This window comes from Phacochoerus africanus, chromosome 10, assembly GCF_016906955.1.
Source record: "Phacochoerus africanus isolate WHEZ1 chromosome 10, ROS_Pafr_v1, whole genome shotgun sequence".
Classification (NCBI taxonomy): domain Eukaryota; kingdom Metazoa; phylum Chordata; class Mammalia; order Artiodactyla; family Suidae; genus Phacochoerus; species Phacochoerus africanus.
In genome coordinates, this window is record NC_062553.1 from 16863482 (window position 1) to 16883054 (window position 19573).

A 19573-nucleotide genomic window follows, 5' to 3' on the forward strand; every position below is an offset into this window, starting at 1 on the left:
CTAACTTGTTTGTTGGAGTCTAGTTTCTTAGCATCACTCACTAGGTTCATTTTTTGACTTTGAACAGGAGATAATTTGCTGTTCAGTTTAAAAATTAACTTGTAATTTTCCACCATCTGCACCCTGCCTTTTCTCTGGCACCATCATAACCTTCTAGGTTTTAAAACTGAGAGTAATCTTTGAAATCTTCTCTTTTCTTTGCTTCTTATATCTAATTGGTTGCCAAATATGATCCATTCTCTTTATGCCTCTTTAACATCTCCCCTCCTAGTTCTCTTCCCTGTCTCTGCCCTGGTTTAGGTGTTTATCATTCTCGTCAAGGGCTTTTTGATATCCTTGAAGGTCTGTCTACTTCCACCCTCTTTGTCCTTTAATTCTTCGTACAGAATGCCACCACAGCAGTTTTCAAAAAGCTTGGCCCAAGTCATGCTGGCTTGCATCATCTCTTGTTAAACAATCAAAGCAAGATAAAAAATTTTTGAGTCATCAAAACTCCTTCATATATCACTCCAGGTTGTATTTGACTTGGTCTTCACTCATCTCTGAAGCATTGCAGGTTGAAATTCCCCCATGAATGTGGTCCATGCAATTCCTCCACTCAATGCCCTAAGCACCTAAACCACTACTTATTAAACATACTATGCAGTTTCCCACATTGTAGAAGTTTCCTTAAGTTCTTCCTCCTGCTTGGAACAGCCTATTTAAAACTCCCAACTATGCTCGCTGAATGTTTATTCTATTGTTAAAGTCTAGCATAAGTGTTTCCTCTTCTTCAAGTGTTTCCTTATTCTACGATTTTTTAAAAAATATTTTTTTAAAAAACAAATTCCCATAGCACTTTGAAAACCTCTTAGGCTATTTTTTACATTCTCCGCTCTTAGCATTATCAAATCCCCTGTTAAATTGTGAGCTCCCTGAGTTTAATTCAACCCAACAAGCACATATCTACTATGTCAGGGACAGTGCTATGTGCTCATAACACAGGTATAAGAGAATCCTGAATTGTTTACAGGGTGAGGGGTGGATGACTCTGCCTTGTCCACCACTGTGACCTAGTATAGCGCCTTGCAGGAGAAATTCAGGGAACACGTACTGAATTTAATTGGATTAGGCCAATAACAACCATCAAAATCACCCTGAAGATGAAAATGGTTGCGTTTTATTGAGCATGTAGTATGTGCAGCTCACGGTGCCTGGCACTGCTCCTGCTTTTGCTGACTTTATGCTCCTAACAGCCCTCTGAGTACGGGCCTTCTCTAAACAGAGGGAGTCACAGTAACCTGGGGTGGCAGGCTGGGTATGAATTTGCCAAAATGACAAATTTAGTTAGTGCTGAGTTCAGCCTAGGTCTGTTTGATGTCAAACATGCAGGAGCTAGAGACATTGACAACCTCACCAAACCATGTGCACTCTTGTGCTGCAGTTTCCCTGCTAGGAACATGAAGTGGATGCACTGCATTACTAAAATACTCTTTCCGCTGTTCTAACCTAGGATTCTAGGAGTTTGGAGTTTTCACCAGGACTCCATTTGAATAGCAAACAACAACAACAACAAAACGACCCAAGCTATTAACTTGTAATATAGGTCCATAATCCCTTATCTGAAATTCTAAAATCTAAAAGGTTCTGAATACTGAATCCTTTTTAGCAAGTCTAGTTCTAAAACAAATTTGGCAGCAAAAGCTGACCTGGGTTGATGGAAAGTTTTTTATCGTCTCAATTAATTTTGCTTGGTGAGAATATTTATCTATATCACTGCAGGAATATATATGTAACTATATATATTTAATATATATTTATATTTTAAAATATATATTTACATAAATATTTTTCTATTTCACTGCAGGAATATATATGTAAATATATATTTAACATACATTTATATTAAATATATATTTAATAAACATATATTATAAATGTATTAAATATATATTGTAAATTTAAATAAATATATTTGTATATATATTAAAAATGAACTCTTCCTTCTTTCTTTTATTCTTCTAATGGTCCCACCCATGGCATATGAAAGTTCCTGGGCCAGGGATTAAATATGAGCCACAGCTGCAGCCAGCACTACAGCTGTGGCAATGCTGGATCCTTTAACCCACTGTGCCAAGCTAGGGGTCAAACCAATGATCTGAGTCACTACAGTTGGATTCTTAGCCCATTGTACCACAGTGGGAACGCCTTGCTGCAGAAATATTAAGGGATACTGACCCAGACACACTGGTGGTGTTAATGTATAATATTTACTCTATGTTTACTTTTTAAATTTCCCAAATTCTGAATTCATGGCTGCCAAGATTTTCCAATAAAGGATTCTGGACCTGTACTGATACATCAACATACCCAGCCATTAGAACCCAACTTACGATGCACAGACGTTCATGGATCACAGTGTAGATCAGGAATCCAAGAGCAGGACAGCAGGACAGGCTAGAGGCTAGCAGGTGGGGCTGGAGTCACTGGGGCCACCTGGACAACATCAGGGAATCCCTTAAGCAATTCTCAAGTGGGGATCACGTGCTCCCAGCACTGAGCTTTTTATGTTTGGCACCGGCTTCTGTAAAGCCATTGCTGATTAATATTACAGACTTTTCCATGAACAAGAGGGCACTGGAGGTGCTTCCAGTAGGCAGAATTTCAATAAGTGGTTGCTCACTCTTGTGCAGTGATCTGTTGAAGCAATTGGAACTGTTTTAACTTAGAAAGGCCAACATTTGTTTTTTCTTTTTAAACATTTTCTCAAAGAGCATGTAAAGAATTAGAAAGCCTTTGTCACTATCCTTCCCAAGCAAGGAAGCCTGATTTTTTGTTTGTTTGTTTGTTTGTTTTGGTTTGACTCCCTATTTTAAAGCTAAGTGAGAGACATTTAGAAATATGTAAGTAAAATCCGGTGTTCCCAAAATGGAAGAATGTTTTACAAAATGGAATTGTGGCACAGCCTTTCTCTTTCAAATGTCAAGTTTTTGAGGTTTAACAAGAAGAGATGGAGCTGGCCACTGAAATCACATATTTCTGTATTTCTCAACTGTTCAAATGCATTTTCCTATCTGCTGAAAATGTAAGTTTTGGGTGATTAGCCAAAGGCTCACATATTGGAAATACAAAAGAAAAAAGGAATGGTTAGGCAGCATTTCTTTTGCACTTTTAAGATTTTCAAATATGAGCACACTTAGCAAGAATGGCCATTAAGTAAATAACTGAAGAAACATTTGCAAATTTCCTCCTCTCTGTTGGGCAATGTGATAGGCTCAGTTAACAGCCCCTCAGTTAATATCCATGTTCTAATTCTTAGCAACTGTGAATATATTATCTCACGTGGTAACAGGGACTTTACAGATATGATTAAGTAAAGGATTTTTAGGTGGGGGGATTACCTGGGATGATCTGGACGGTACCAATGTAATCCCATAGCTCCCTGAAAAAGGGAGGCAAGAGGATCAGAGTCAGAGAGAAAATATATAAAGACTGAAGCAGAGGTCAGAGAGGAGACAAGGTCTTCTCATTTCTGGCTTTGAAATTGGGGGAAGGGGCCATGAGCCTCTAGAATCTGGAAAAGACAAGGAAATGGATTCTCCTTGGGAGTTTCTAGAAGGGATGCAGCCTTGCTGACATCTTGATTTTAGCTCAGTGAGAATTATTTTGGACCTCTGATGCCTGGAACAGTAAGATAATAATTTGGTGTTGGCTCAGGCCATGAAGTTTGTGGTAACTGGTCACAGCAGCAATGGGAAACAAACCCAGTCCATATGCCAAGAGAAGCTGGAGCAGTGGAGGAAGTCGGTGGTGTTTGTCTAGTGAGGAGTGGACATAGATGGTTATCACGCTTGACTCACAGTAGCCACTTGGTCAAAATGAATTCAATGTTGAGACATTTACAGTTTGACTAGGAGAATTTTCCAGTGCAGTTGTTTTCTGTACTGAGAAATCATCTTTGCAAGTTTCAGCCACATCCTCTCTAAGAGCATGTCCCCATTTCTTTGTTCTAAATAATCCAGTTCTGCTCATGGCCACAACTGACTGGATGAGGGAAAAACTTATTTTCCTGTGATACATAATTTGTGCAGCTTCATTAAAAAAGAATCCTTCTCAATTGCTTTCCTCTCTCAGGGATGTTTGGAGTTAGGGACCTGGAGGCTGAGTTGGTGGGTTGTTGGCACTAGGGATATGAGGTATGGTTGGCTGATGGGCAGGTCATTTTGAGACCATAGGAAACTGAATGCATGAAGGAACCTGGTTCTTTGGGCAGCAGAAGGATGGAACAGGTGTGTTGAGAGAAGTTGGGATGGGAGACACCAGTCATTGCTGAGAGGCAAAGATTTTCTCAGCTTCAAATCCTTGAGTCCCAGTTGCAATTATATTTTTGTCATTGGGTGTCTATTATCTCTGTATCATTTCAAATAACACCCATTGCATCCCACTCCAACCAGCCTCTTGTCTCTAATAGCACTTTTATATTTGAGTTAATCTTAGTGAATGTCTTTTCCCTATTTCCAAAAGACCTTTAACTTAAACTTAAATTTCAAAAATCAAGTAAGAATGAGTGAGCTTAATTAAATCAGAGGTGATGACAGTAACTATGAAATACTGCTGTGGAAATTTTAATACTTAGAAGAACCCTGCCCTAAATATCCAAATGCAGAACAGGGTCCAGATGACCTCTTAGGGTTTTAAGTTTCCTAGATGTGTAACATATGATCATTTGAAAATACATATCTATGCATAGAATTAATTACCCTGAATTTCACTAGTCTAATAAAGCTAAAGAATCCTCTATTTTTTCTCATTTAATACTTAAACATTCATGAAGTAGCACTATTTTTTTTTTCTTTTGGTCAAACCTGTGGCACATGGAAGTTCCCAGGTTAGGGACTGAATCCAAGCTACAGCTGCAGCCTACACCCTAGCTGGGGGCAGTGCTGTATCCTTAACCTACTACACTAGGCCAGAGATCAAATCTGAGCCTCAGCACCCAAGCTGCTTCAGGGAGAATGCCAGATCCTTAACCTGCTCTGCCGTGGCGGAAACTCCATGAGGTGGCACTATTAATATTCCTCTCTTACAAATGAGGAAATGTGGGTGTAGAAAGGCAGTGTGATTTGTCCATGATCCCCCTTTAAAAATTAGTTTTATTGATGTGCAGTTGATTTATAATGTTGTGTTAATTTTGGCTGGACAGCAAAGTTTCCATGATCCCTTGACTGAATTGTCTGGTCCAGAACTCTGTTCTTAAAAACCTCGCTTTACTGTGTAATTACAGCATCAAAGAAACTACAAACCAGAAGTACAGTTTTCAGTTCTGGGATGATAAATATTAAATATGCGATGCTTTGTTGCTCTGCCATGGTGATGAGTGAGAAAAAGTTTTACTTAAAATTTTTTAATCTTCAATTGCAGATCATCATGTTATTTGAATTACATTGATTGTTATCATTAATGATAGTGCCATATCTAATGATGCTTATAAATCACTGATTCCTCCAGAAATTAAAAAAAAAAAGATATTATGAATCAGCTCCAAAGTAGGTGATTTTAAGGCAAGGAAGACAGAATCACCATGTTTCTGGTTCTGAAACATTGGAAAGTGTGAAAATGTTAGGGCGGGAACAGTATAGTCTTTGTAATGAGACAGAAAGACTTTAAACATTGGCTGTGCTACCTGAAAACATTGGTGTTTTAAGTTACTTTCTGAATCTCCATTTTTTCATAGGTTTATTGAGACTAAAAATGCCTACCTCTTGGGTTTAGCGCAGATTAAGCAAAGTGTGTGATATCATGTACATATAGTATGAATGTGAAAAATAAGAACTGTTAGTATTTTTATATTTAAAGTCAATGTAAGGTGTTGGCTGTGAAAACCTTAATACGTACTGATACCAAGATGATCCTTTCATACCATCTTTGGATATTTCTCTTTACAAATAAGGGAATGTGGGCTTACAGAGGACCATAAATGGGATGGGAAACCCTCTTTTATTGAGAGAGAAAAGGAAAGCGTTGGCATTTCACTAATACATTGGTGAGTGTATTAGTTTTCCATTGCTGCTGCAACAAACCATCACACACTTACTTGCTTAAAACAACACAAATTGATTATCTTAGAGTTATGTAGATCAGAAATCTGACCCAGGTCTCCCCAGAATTATATCACAGTGGTTACAGGGCTGTTTTCTTTTTCACAGATCGAAGAGAGTCTTAGCTGAGTCTTGGCTCATTCAGATTGTTGGCAGGATTCAGTTTCTTGTGGTCATAGAACTGAAGTCTGCATTTCTTTGATGACTGTCAGCTGAGGACCATTTCAGCTTCTAGAGGCCACCTGCATTCCTTGGCTTGTGGCTCTCTTCTTCCATCTTCCAAGCCAGCATTGATAGGTGGAGTCCCTTTCATGCTGCCACTTATTGTGTCTTATTTTGTTGTTGCATTTTTTGACCCACTCTTCTGCCATCCTCTTTCACTTGTAAGGGCTCAGGTGCCTAGATTGGGCCCACCTGAACCATCTAGAGAAATCTTCCCATCTCAGGATCTTTAACCTGAATCACATCTGTCAGGTGACCTATTTATGTTCCATGGATTATGGCGTGGGCATTTTGTGGAGCAGAGATGGGGTCAGCGGGTAGCTTATTATGTTCATCAGTCAGTAGTGGCATCAAAATGGGTCTTCCAAATATGGAGGTGCTATGTGTGCTTCATGTTATGTTCATGTTTGCAAATTAAATGAGCTGTTGTTAAAATAACCCTCTCTTATGGGCAGCTAGGCAGACACCACATGACCTTGGATAATTTGGCTTCTGCTTACCCTGCTTATATCTCTCTGTTCTTATTTCTCTTTTGCTGAGCTATACACTTTCCTTATTGTGAATTTGCAGTTCCCGAAAAGAGCCATATTCTTCTAAGAGAATGAATGTTCAAACAAAACAATGTCCATGCCATAAATGACAACAAAACTCTGACCCACATGGGAAATCCAGGAAGCCAAACCACAACCTCTGCGGCAGTCCAGTCAGCCCAGAATAGTCAGAACATGGCCAACAAATGCCAGCTATTCTGTTTTTCCACTTCTCTACCCGCCAATTTGAACTCAGGGTCAACAAGAAAAAGCCAAACCCATTGCATAGGATACCCTGGTTTTAGTTAGGTCACCCCCAACCTCCCTGTGCCAACTTCCTTAAATCAGAAGGTAGCCGAATCCTCCCTCCATTTTTTTTTTTTTGTTTTATTACAAATCTTTCCCTCTTCCCTGACAGCATTTAAGTACCTACTATTGCAAGTAACCATGGCTGACTCATTGCTACAGCAAGCTTGGAATAAATAGAAGGGTCACATTTGGGGGCCCTTAGTTTATTTTTGTTCCTCCATCGATCTTTTGCACATTTGTTTCCTTTTTTTCTCTTCCTAGATCACTCCTCCTTGCCTTATGTGTGTCATTAATATCCATCTTTAGAGTATCCACTTAGATGTCACTCATGCCAACGAGAACCATAATAATTGTTATTAGGATGATAGCTAACGATGCCAAGAACTGTTCTAAGTATGTTCACTCTATCAACTCATTAAACTCTCACAACAGTTATGGAAATAGATTTCTATTGTTGTCCACATCTTACAGACATGCAAAGATAATTCAGAAACGTAAAGTAAATAACCTGAGATCACTGAATTAGTGGGTAAAGGGGTAGAACTTAGGTAGTCTATCACAGCAGTTGATTTTTGAAACCATTTTAGTACATTACTTTCAAAACGGATTTCCAAACGCCTTTAGGATTTGGACTCTTTAATACATGGTTTAAATAGCATTCTATAATTTATCTTTAAAAATAATACTGTATTATAATTGCTTATGAACTTTTTTGTCGCTACTAAAATTTGTTTTCTTAGGACAAGGACGGTTCTTATCTTATGATCATAAGTCCAGCATATAGTAGTTTCTCTGTAAATCTGTATTTGAGGAATGAATAAATTAATGATTGAATTAATGTAGGGGGGGTCTTGAATTTTAGATCAGATTCCCTGAGTGTTTCTTGCTGGACCAGGCCCCTATATCCCTGCCCTTGGAACCCACACCCTGGGACCAATGATGAGCTCTGGTCCATGCTCAGTGAGTCTCTTTTCCTGGACTTCAGAGATTGATGGGTTTGGAGCAGCACTGAGGCGGTCATTGAATTCAGTTTCTTTACTTTATATTTAATATTGTCGAAATCCATTTGTTCGTGCAACAACTGGTTATTGAGTCTCTACTAAATTTCTGGTATTGTTCCAGGATTTGGGGGATCCAGAGGTAAATTAGAAAGACAAGGCTCCTGCTATCATGGGAGCTTGTATTCTAGTGGAGCTGAGAGATGAATCAAACACCAAGAAGCATGTGTGATATTTTCAATAAGAGTGTCAGTGACACAAAGTTAGGTGCTTGCCCAAATGCATCCCTTTCTGGATATACCTCCTCCACAATTGTGTCACCCCCCTCCCATTCCCCTTTCTGATCAGCCATCCTTTCTTGGACTTCCTCATGTTTCCTCCCAGCCTTTAATATCATAGGTAGGGAGTAATAAATCTTACTTTGGATTAAAGCTATTTAAAAACTGATTATTCCTGATCCTCTCCCAATTCTTATTTACTGTCGACATACTAAAAATAACTTTTATTCTCATACTTCTTTTATTTCTCTCCTAGGAATTGACTACTACAACAAGATCATTGACGACTTGTTAAAAAACAGGGTCACACCCATCGTGACCCTCTTCCACTTTGATTTGCCTCAGGCCTTAGAAGACCAAGGAGGGTGGTTGTCAGAGACTATCATTGAATCTTTTGACAACTATGCCCGGTTTTGTTTCAGTACCTTTGGGGATCGAGTCAAGCAGTGGATCACTGTCAATGAGCCTAATATTTTCTCCCTGATGGCATATGAGTTTGGTATATTTCCTCCTGGTGTGCCTCACCCTGGAACTAAAGGTTATCAGGCAGCTCATAACTTGATTAAAGCTCACGCCAGATCATGGCACAGCTATGATTCCTTATTCCGAAAAGAGCAGAAGGGGAAGGTGTCTCTAGCAATTTTTGCTGGCTGGGTGGAACCAGCAGATCCCAATTCAGTGTCTGACCAGGAAGCAGCGAAAAGAGCCATGGCCTTCCAGTTGGATTTCTTTGCTAAGCCTATATTTATTGATGGTGATTATCCAGAAGTCATCAAGTCCCAGATTGCCCTCATGAGTAAAAAGCAAGGCTACCCATCGTCAAGGCTTCCAGAATTTACAGAAGAAGAGAAGAGAATGATCAAAGGCACAGCTGATTTCTTTGCTGTGCAATATTACACGACTCGTCTAGTCAAGTACCAGGAGAACGAGAAAGGAGAACTGGGCTTTCTCCAAGATGCGGAGGTTGAGATTTTTCCAGACCCATCCTGGATAAGTATGAAGTGGATCTACGTGGTACCGTGGGGAATACGTAAACTACTGAAATACATTAAGGTAGATGCCCAGTTTGTTTGCTTCCATGGGTACCCAAACATGGGAAGGTAGGCATATGTCTGTGTGTATAAGAACCTGAAAAATAGAATGGTTTAGGCAGTAGTATTTGCGTTTGTTGTCCTTGGAAGAGAAGACTAGGATTTAAGTTAATGAAGAGTGACTAGCTGACAAAAAGCTTCAAAACCATGATTATAAAGTTGGAATTCACTCTTTAGTTGTGGCTAGAGTAGCAGCTCGGACATATTTTTCAAGTTGGGGTCACAACTGGGGCTTCTAAAAGGCATAATAAGGGTCACAATAGCTGGATTATTTTTGGGTTTCTATTACGCTGGTTGGCATAATATTTTAAATTATCAGTTTATAGGGTCCCTGCTGTGGGGAGGGGACCAAAGGGTTAAGGAGCAGTGACAATCAGCAGATGCTGATGGAAGTAAGATATTTCTGTCTCACTATAACAAGAGTCATTTGACTGTCTTCATGGATATTTGCACAGTTTTTCTTTTCCATTGTTAGTTATAAAAGGTCAGTGCGTGGAAAATTAAGTTAATAGGGTCAATGCAATTTGATGAAAACTAGTTTGGGGGTTGTAGCTTAGAGAAGATAGAGGGTAATGCACCTGATTTTATGAGCTTTTTTTTTTTTAAACATCTGTTTGGAATAAAACTTCTGCTTTCTTTTTTTCCAGGATACATATAATAACCCTGTAATTTACATCACCGAGAATGGGTTTCCCCAGGGTGACCCCGCATCTTTTGATGACACTCAGCGCTGGGAGTATTTCAGACAGACATTTCAGGAGCTGTTCAAAGGTACCATTTGAAATGATGAAAGATCAATTGAGCAAACTTAATATAATTTTCCCGTGTGCCTATCTGCATTCAGCAAAGACCAATGATTTTGATAGCTGGCATTCATGTAAATCAGTGTAAAGCCATGTAATTAAGAGACAGAGGAGAAAAAGTAGAAAAGAGGGAGATGAGGATTTGGCCTAGCTTCAACCTCTTAAAATTTAATCAAGTAAACACTGATGGTCTTCAGCATTTTGCGACTCCTGGGTGAAGGGGAAGGTGAATAGGAGTGGTGGCTGCTGGAAGAGAGCACTACTTCTTACAAAAAGATCATCACTGACCAACTAGAGCATGTGAGCATGCTTATTTGCACTTTTTAATATCTTAAATACCAAGAAAATGAATACAGAATTCTTAAGGGGCCAAAATTAAGCATTTGTGCAATAAAATATAAAGTAGTATGTATCTTCAATCAATGCATATTTCGTTTACACTGTAACCAAGTGGCAGAAACAGTTGTTTGTTTGTGAATTTATTTATTTATGATACAGAATCTGTGAATTTCGTTTCAAGACAATATTATTATTCTGGTAACTCCTTTTTTCCCCGTGGAATTTTTTTCATATTTGAAAACAAATGTAAAGGCATAAGTTTTAACTGGTAACACCCATTTCTACCTCAGTTAATTTTTCCCTTTTCGCTACCACTTGGAATGATGCTGCTTCGCAAATTTAATTTCTCCTCCTTATAAAGGAGTCATTTCATTGTAACCAAATCCAATGGAAAAATGAGACTTTCAAACCCCCCGCCCCCACACACACACACCTTTTTTTGTGATGATGGGCGCAGTTATTTCTCAACATTCTATTTGAGAGGTCCTGGAATGATTCTTTCCAAAATAAATCAGTAATATACTGGAATTCACCAGAGGGAATTCCAGAAAGTGACATAAAGTGGTTTCTTTCCCAAACCTAAAATATACTGACTCAATCCCTCACTCAGGCCTGGAGTTTATCGGCAGAGGGCAATTGGATTCCTACAATCTGATCCACACTCAGTCATTCTTTTGTGTTCTACGCACACCAGATTCCTCTTCTGTGTGGGAATTCCTCTTCTGATAAGAAAGGGAAATATCTAGTTTTCTGGGATTCCTCCCCACTGTTCCCTGTAAATGACTCTATTCATAGTGGATATGCTGATGTTCGCAGCTTCACCCTGAGACAAGAGGGCTGGTTCCCACCATTAGATTTGTGGATTGCAGAGGGACCACAAATGGCTTGTCCAAAATCGGTCTGTGTATTTTAGGGAAAAGAGAGTAAAATAGAAATTGGCTTTCTTCATTCCCAGCTTGCTGCTCTGTGTAGTGCTAACGTATAAGGCCATTTCCTTGCTCTCAGAAATTGTTTCAAGTACTTTATACAGTCCCTTAGATCTTTAACACTAAAAACTTGTAGAAAAGCACCTGAAGACAAGAATAGAAAATGTGAGACGATTCAGATTTCTGAATGACAGGACAGAAGAATAGAGTTAGGAACAAAATCTTGTTTCTGAACGTGTTGAATTTCTCTTGTACTTTTGAATTGATGTAAATGATATGATGCATTTAAACCATTAACTCTTCATAGCATCTACATTCTCTCCTGATTCTTAACATTAGATGATTTATATTTAGTATAATCGACATAGGGTATTGTATGTATTTTGCTTTTAAAAATGTAGCCATTCAAAACGTGCGGAAGTCTACACATTGATAGAAAATTCCCTATTAAATCTGTCTATTCTGGACTGGGTTTGGCGATAGTTACATTTCATATATTATTGTAGTGGGCACCAATTAGTTCATCTGTGGTGAAACTCAGAATTAGAAAGCTAGAAAATCTAGTAACTAATCCTTTTTTTTTTCCGGTGAAATACCCATCTCCTCCTATTCTTAGGCTTACCATAGGGATAGCCCTGTAAGTAGAATAAAATAGTGCTCTTTGTCAACAGATAATTAATTGGGCTAGCTGTAAGCTAATGACATGAGCTGAGCCAATCCCAGTTCTTCTCTGAGATTTAGAACTTGGAGCATTTAGTGTCTGTCTTGTAGCCTGGCTTGGCAAGGAGATGTGACTTTGTGGGTCATTGGTGGCTGTGTCTTGCCATGTGAAGCTCAAGTGAGTACTGAAGAGGCAGAAACTGCAGGTGCATCAAGAGAAATGAAAACAAGAAATAGGAAGAGCTTCAGGATGGCACTTGCCCCTCTAATTCCAGTTTTCCTTCAGACTCAGCGGCATTCATGTTCTTGAGACATTACTTTTATTTTTTTAATTAAAAATTTTAAATTCAAGTGTAGTTGATTTACAAGGTTCTGTCCATTTCTAACCCAGTGACCCAGTCGTGCATATATATATATATATATATATATATATATATATATTCACACCCATTCTTTTTCTCATATTATCTTGTCATGTTCTATTGCAAGTGAGAGACATTACTTTTAATTACCATTAAGTACTCTTTTGGTTTCACTTGATTCTAATTGTTTCTATCACTTGGAACACAAGGGTCTTCATTGATACCATCATCTTATTTTATTTTCAAAACAGTGAGATGAGATCATTGCACCTATTTTACAGATGAGAAAACTGAGTTTTGAAGAGACTGAGTCATTTGCTCAAGATCAAAATCTTTCCAAATAATATTTATTGGAAGAAGCCAAAATGTGTGTATTATTACCACTACTACTATTATTTTGGTGTTTAATAAGATCTATGAGTCCAGGGCTTTCTGACTCAGGGTACTTGCTTGTCCCACCAGTCTTATAGAACGTTTCCCTTAACTTTTGGTGCTCTGGGCTTGCATAGATTCTTTGAAAGTGCTTCCTGCTGCCTGTGTAGGAGCCTGCAGGTCCGATGAGCTTGGGCAAAGCTCATACAATGCCCTATCATGCCTCGTATCAGAGGAATGGAGCTGAAGTTACTAATCAATTTTCTGAGACTCCTCTGAGGTAGCTCTGATGATCTTGATGGGGGAAAACTTTACTAGTAATAAACACCCTGTGAGCAATTAAAAATAATAACAGACCAAGGAAGACATTGGTGGGAAGCTCTGCAGGTGAGAGCCCGCCAGAACCCAGGGAGTCAGATGGATGATGTCTTTGTGATTCCCATGAACAAAGCCCTCCCTCCAGCATCACGCATAAGGACAGGCACATAATGACACTATAGTTGGATCAATGGCGTCTGCCTGGAGGTCTTACTAATCTCTTCAGGTAAAAATCCCACAGCAATTAACTGAGCAGTAAAAAGAAAGCTAATGTTTCTGTTTCCTTTTGGGAAAGAGAAAAAAAAGAGGAAAAATGTCATTTAAAGAAAAAAAAAAAGAGGAATCAGCTAATGCCTTTTTAATCATTGCATTATTTAAATGCCTTTAAATAGGTTGTGTTTTAATTAATGTAGATACAGATAAGAGAAAAGCAACACAGAAGAGACACAAAAATGTGAAATAACATATAACTAGGCTTGCATTCCAGCTCCAGTTATTTAATAAGGGGCAAATTGTTCCACTTCCCAAACCCTCTGTTCATCTATAAAAATGGGATAACACTTTCCCTGGCAGAGTTGTTGTAAGGATTCCATTTCATAAGCTACTGTGTTAAAAACGCCAAATAATTGCCTGCCACACAATAGGACCTCAACCCATGGTAATACTTATTGTGATTCCAAAATGTGCATTCTTAAGAGTGTATTTATCATCTCAAGTTATTTTCCTTGTTATTAAAAAAATAGCATCCCCAAACTGTTTTTTTTTTAATCCCCCTTCCCCACCCCAAGTCTCTAGGTTATACTTAACAAACATTCCCTTATGTCTGCAGTTTTCTCCATCATTCTTTTTGGGAAACCTCTGAATTAATGTTGAAACATTGACCCGCTGGTTATTTACAGTTGAATCTGGTGGAGGACAAAGCAGTCAGGACCTCCTCCATTCATTATTTCCACTGGATCATTAGGTGAAAAAAATCAAATCCTTAGCAGGAGAAACAACTGTCAAATCACTGTGTGGCTGGAATTATTCTGCCACAAGAATTTTGGTAAAAGTTCGGGAAGCAGTGATCTACAAAGACTGAGGCTTTTCTCACCTGATATGAATCTTTATTATATTCATAACATTTATGTCAGTCCTTGCTGCTCCAAAGCCAGCAGGCAAGTTGAAGTTCATAGGTAAGCACACACACATGGATATGTCAATAATTCGAATGTTGTTGAGAAGGTGAGCAAGACTGTGAAACCAGGGAAGGTTATTCCCAACTGGTGACACCTGGCCCATGACCTCAACTCCTGGGAGGGGATTCCACCTGGGTTCATCCTGTGCCCACCCAATGTGTCTGTGCCCTTCACTTGGCTCACTATTTTTCCTCAACTTGGAATGGCACGGACTTTGCCTTCTTCCTGGTCCAATCCTATTATTTTGAGTATATTGACAAGCTTGAAGTCACGCAAGACATGGGTTTGAAACTTGGTTCTTCCACTTATAAGTTCAATAATTTGGGGGAAAGTCTCGAAAAACAATACTTCATCCATCTACTCTTTAAAAACGGAGATAATAAGAACATCTGCCTTCTAAAACACGGTGAAAAATGAACAAAATAATGCTTATAAAGCCTAAATACAGAGTCTGGCACATTATGAAAGAGTGCCTAAATGATGATTAATTTGAAGGGGGGGGTGTGTGTGGAATCTCTGAACCATCTGAGAGTCAGATCTGTCTTTTTAATAATTATATTTTCAGCCTCGAGCCCCATTTCCGTCATCTAGTAGCTTTCTACATATGTTTGTTGAATTTGGTTATGTCTATCAGAGAAGAGTTCATCAATAGATAATGAGAAATAAATGATGAAATGACTGGGAATTGTGTTTTCTTTCCCTAAAGAAATATACCCTACACAAGAAAAAAAAAAAAAAAAAGAAAGAAAGAAAAAAGCAGCCTTCTGGAAAGTTTCTGAGCCAGCCCAACTTTCCAGTCAGATCCATGCCTGAGTTAGCACAGCGGTAGATGATTGCAGAGAAGGTTTGTTAATGACCAGCTTTAGGCTTTTAATGACAAAACCCCTCAGCAAGATGTCATCGAAGTTATTGAAGACTTCACTGAAAGTGTTGAAGCTGATGCATTGTAACAAGAAGGTTATAAATCTTGCAGCTCTTGGGTATACCACCAAGACAGGATGCTGAGCGCAGAATCACCCTGCTGTTGACTGTCAGCATTCTCCCTCCCTTCTCCGCTTCCCCTTCCCAGGGAGAGCCGGGAAAGGAGAAATACATCCATTTCCCAAAGTGGTGCAGACCTGGCAGCCACCTGCCTATGTCAATTTCAGATTACAGAGGCCCATTTAACTGGACAAAATGTGTTAAGCACCTGTGTTTTTCAAAATGTGCATTTAAAAAATCCTAAGAATTAAGGAAGGATCTCAAAGGTTGACACACTGACCTTTTGGAAAAATGAACCAATTAAAAATCCATTGCAATTGCAGAATAGAGACTCAGTTATCTGAATATAGAGGCCCACTCCATGCCTATTGTTCTATTGCTTCTCAAAGTAAACCTTTGTCACCTTAGCCCCAAGGAGCCGTTCATCTCATAGCTCATGGAGAGCTCACAGCCTTGGGTAGGTGTATGTGGGATGTTTGATTCACTCGGGACTGTTGGTCCTTGTTGGACTGGATGGCAGCTAGCAAAGAGGAGTCAAGGTCATAATAGAGAAGGAAGAATGAGATTCGAAGGCTGTGCACAAGAATTGTTAGTGTGTGCTGGTGTATGGACTTGTGGAATTTGAGACGTCATGAAAAAAACAATTTCCAGTGTATTTGTTTCCCACCAACTTACATGCTCAGACCATGCATAAACTTAGCCAGAGATTACATAGTCAACCTTAAACAGAAATATGCCAGGTGACCACCCCTGTGGCTCCTCCCCTACTTGTGTTCCGTGGCATCCTTACCTTTGTCTTCCATCCCCTATATGAACCATGGCAGGGTAGAAAGTGTGCAGGTTCTGGAGAGTGAATGTTCTGTCCTGTGCGCTAGGGATGTGCCTTCGGGTAAATTCTCATCAGGCTCTCAGAATGTCAAGTTCCTCACCTGTTAAATGGGATGGATGCTAATGGCCATATTGCCTAACCCACAGTCAGTTGTGAAAATGAAATAAGATAATTTATAGATAATTTATGTATTCATATGCCCCGAACTCTGTAAAATGGTAGGTCCTCTTTTCCTCCTTTGATAGAGTTACTTTATACCTTTCAGAGCATTCACCATTGTGGCCAAAATATAGAATCTGGACCTTAGGATTCTCCACTGCAAAGAGAAGGGATTGGTGCTCAGCATCCGGATCATGACTGACACCTACATTTCTCGGATTCTATACTGTGGTTCTTCTTTTCCCATGTTTCTGAAGGGCGATGATGGTGGGTATGTTTAGGGGTTTTAGAGCATGTGTTCTATAACTAGATGACTGGCATGGTGCTTGGTAAAGCTCAGAATCTCTCTCTCAAACACACACACACTGTTGTTGAGGTACTTGATCTGGCTTATCCAGGTGATGCTCAGGAACATGCTATGATCAGGAACATACACCATTTAGCAGGCACTCTCTTAGAAACATAGAACCTGCTGCATCTACTTCATGGGAATAGGTTTCATAGAGTTACCCATGTGAGAAGCAGCTCAATCAGCCATCAGAGACTCTGCCTTTGTGATTCCTGATTAGGAATCATTCTTTATCTTCTCTTCCCATAGCTTTTTAATACATCTGCCCCTACAGAGGGACATTCTCTTGAGCATCTTCTTAATGCAGTTCCAACTGCTTTGAGGGGATAATTACTTAAGGTCCCTTACCACCCCAGGCCCAGTGAATTTTAAGGCTACTATACAGCTTTTAGAAACATTAATTTAGAGCATCCCAAACTCACCCTCCATTCTTATGACAATCTGTCCAGCAGTTTTTTGTTATGTAGCAGCAAACAGAAGTGCAGTTGTATTTTTATAACTGTAAAAGATACCTGTAAAATAATTGAACTGCCAAATAGAAGAAAATCAATTTTTCTAATATAAATAGCAGAATCAATAGAATCTCAAAGAAATGGAGAAAAAGAATGACTTGATAATGATTTTTTAAATGAAATTGAGATAAAACACTGTAAGTTTAAGGTGGGCAACAAGTTCATTTGATATATTTATATTATAATATGATTACCACCTTAGTGTTAGCTAATACGTCTATTATGTTCAGAATTATCATTGCCTTTTTTTTTTGGTAGGAACAATTAAAATCTAGTATCATAGCAACTTTGAAGTTTATAATATGGTATTGTTTACTAATTGCTATACTGTGCATTAGCTCTCCAGAACTTACATATCTATTTAAATGTTCACAGTTTGTGCCCTTAAAAGACATCTCTCCCACCCCAGCATCTAGTAACCATCATTCTCTGTTTTTACAAATTTGGCTTTTTTAGATTCCACATATAAGTGATTTGTCTTTGTCTGGCATTTCACTTAGCACAATGACCTCAAGTTCCAGCCATGTCGATGCAAATAGCAGGATTTCCTTTTCTTCTTTCCATGGCATAGTCCACTGTGTGTGTGTGTGTGCCACAACTTTATTATTATTCATTCATCTGTCGATCATTTGTTGATAGATGCTTAGATCCTTTCCATGTCATGGTATTATGAATAATGTTTCAGTGAACACAGGAATTTATACATCTCTTGGCTATCACCAAGAAGACAAGAGATAAGTATTGGGGAGGCTGTAGGGATGACAGAACCCTTGTACACTGTTGGTAATAATGTAAATTGATTCATCTGCCATAGAAAACAGTATGTTGGTTCCTCAAAAATAGAACTACCATATGATTCAGCAAATCCACTTTGAGGTATATATACAAAGGAAATGGAAACAGGAGTTTGAAGAGATAATGACTTTTTTTTTTTTTAACCTGTTCCAGGAGAGAGCAAGGCTGGAATATTCAGGTGTTGAGAGAGCTATTAGAACTGAGAGAAGGTGAACTTCTCAGATTTTCCCCAGGGCCCAGGTGAAGTGGTCCTCAAGTGTCTGCCTACGTTAACTCTTATTTCCTAATCTCCAAAATAACCTTATTACTACCTGACCCATAAGTTATCTAAGAATTTACTTTGGAACGAGGCTAGTAGAATTTATCTTAGTATGATTGGCAGAGGTTCTCCGTATGACTGTTTTAAGGATTCTGTTGGAAAGTAGTGGGTTTTTGGAGAGAAGAAAGAGAAGTGGATGGCTAGGGATTAGCCATTCCTACTCAGGGAACATAAGAAACTTTTGGAGTTTTCCAAAGCTTGGAAAAGGATATTCCCTACTATAAATCATTACATTGACATTATATTTTATAAGTGAGTCTTAGGAGTTCATCGGTGGGGATTAGCTCTGTGTGCTCTAAAAAAATGAGTCTCTGAATTTGCAGCATGGATAATTAGACCTTAAGCCGTGTTAAACTCACAAGCTCTATGGTCTTCATCTCTGTGGCCTTATCTTACCTATTTACACCTTTGACATTACTCAATGCTGGGCAATTATTCTATAGTGACATACATGTTGTTTCTGCCAGCTTTCTCAGGCTTGTCATTGGCTAAATTAATGGTTAACTACATTCTATATATTTTTTTTCAATAGTGAGTCTGACACTTTATATAAGAAACAATAGGAGTTTCTGTTGTGGTGCAGTGGTTAAAGAATCCGACTAGGAACCATGAGGTTGCGGGTTCGGTCCCTGCCCTTGCTCAGTGGGTTAAGGATCTGGCATTGCCGTGAGCTGTGGTGTAGGTTGCAGACGTGGCTCGGATCCCGCGTTGCTGTGGCTCTGGCATGGGCCGGGGGCTACAGCTCCTATTCGACCCCTAGTCTGGGAACCTCCATATGCCACAGGAGCGGCCCAAAGAAATAGCAAAAAGACCAAAAAAAAAAAAAAAGAAAAAAGAAACAATATTACAAATGAAAACATTAAACACTGATGCTGTAACTGATCCATGGGATCCTTGCACAGCTGTAGCCCTGTCACACTTAAATACTTGTTGAATAAGACAATTGAACAGATGGAACTTGGAAAACACTTTGATTCTTGAAGACAATGCCCATTTTAATCCTTGAAAGGAAGAAAACCATTTTATGACAAAATAGAAGTTATTGAAAGGTATAAGCATTCATAGGCAGGAACGGTGTGTAGTAAGATTTTATTCACCATTTTTTTTACAGACAGAATTCTGACCAGAATACCATTTTGGATTTTTGAGCTATATATTTAGCATTC

At 38.9% G+C, this 19573-nt stretch overlaps 1 protein-coding gene across 1 annotated transcript in view; it reads left to right on the forward strand.

Annotated features, from left to right (window-relative positions):
• Positions 1-19573, forward strand: part of LOC125137784 (cytosolic beta-glucosidase) — a 113939-nt gene that overhangs the window by 38446 nt on the left and 55920 nt on the right. The window contains exons 3-4 of the mRNA XM_047798838.1: positions 8671-9467; positions 10153-10276. Coding sequence (XP_047654794.1) covers positions 8671-9467; positions 10153-10276 — 921 coding nt within the window. The remainder of the gene's footprint in view (positions 1-8670; positions 9468-10152; positions 10277-19573) is intronic.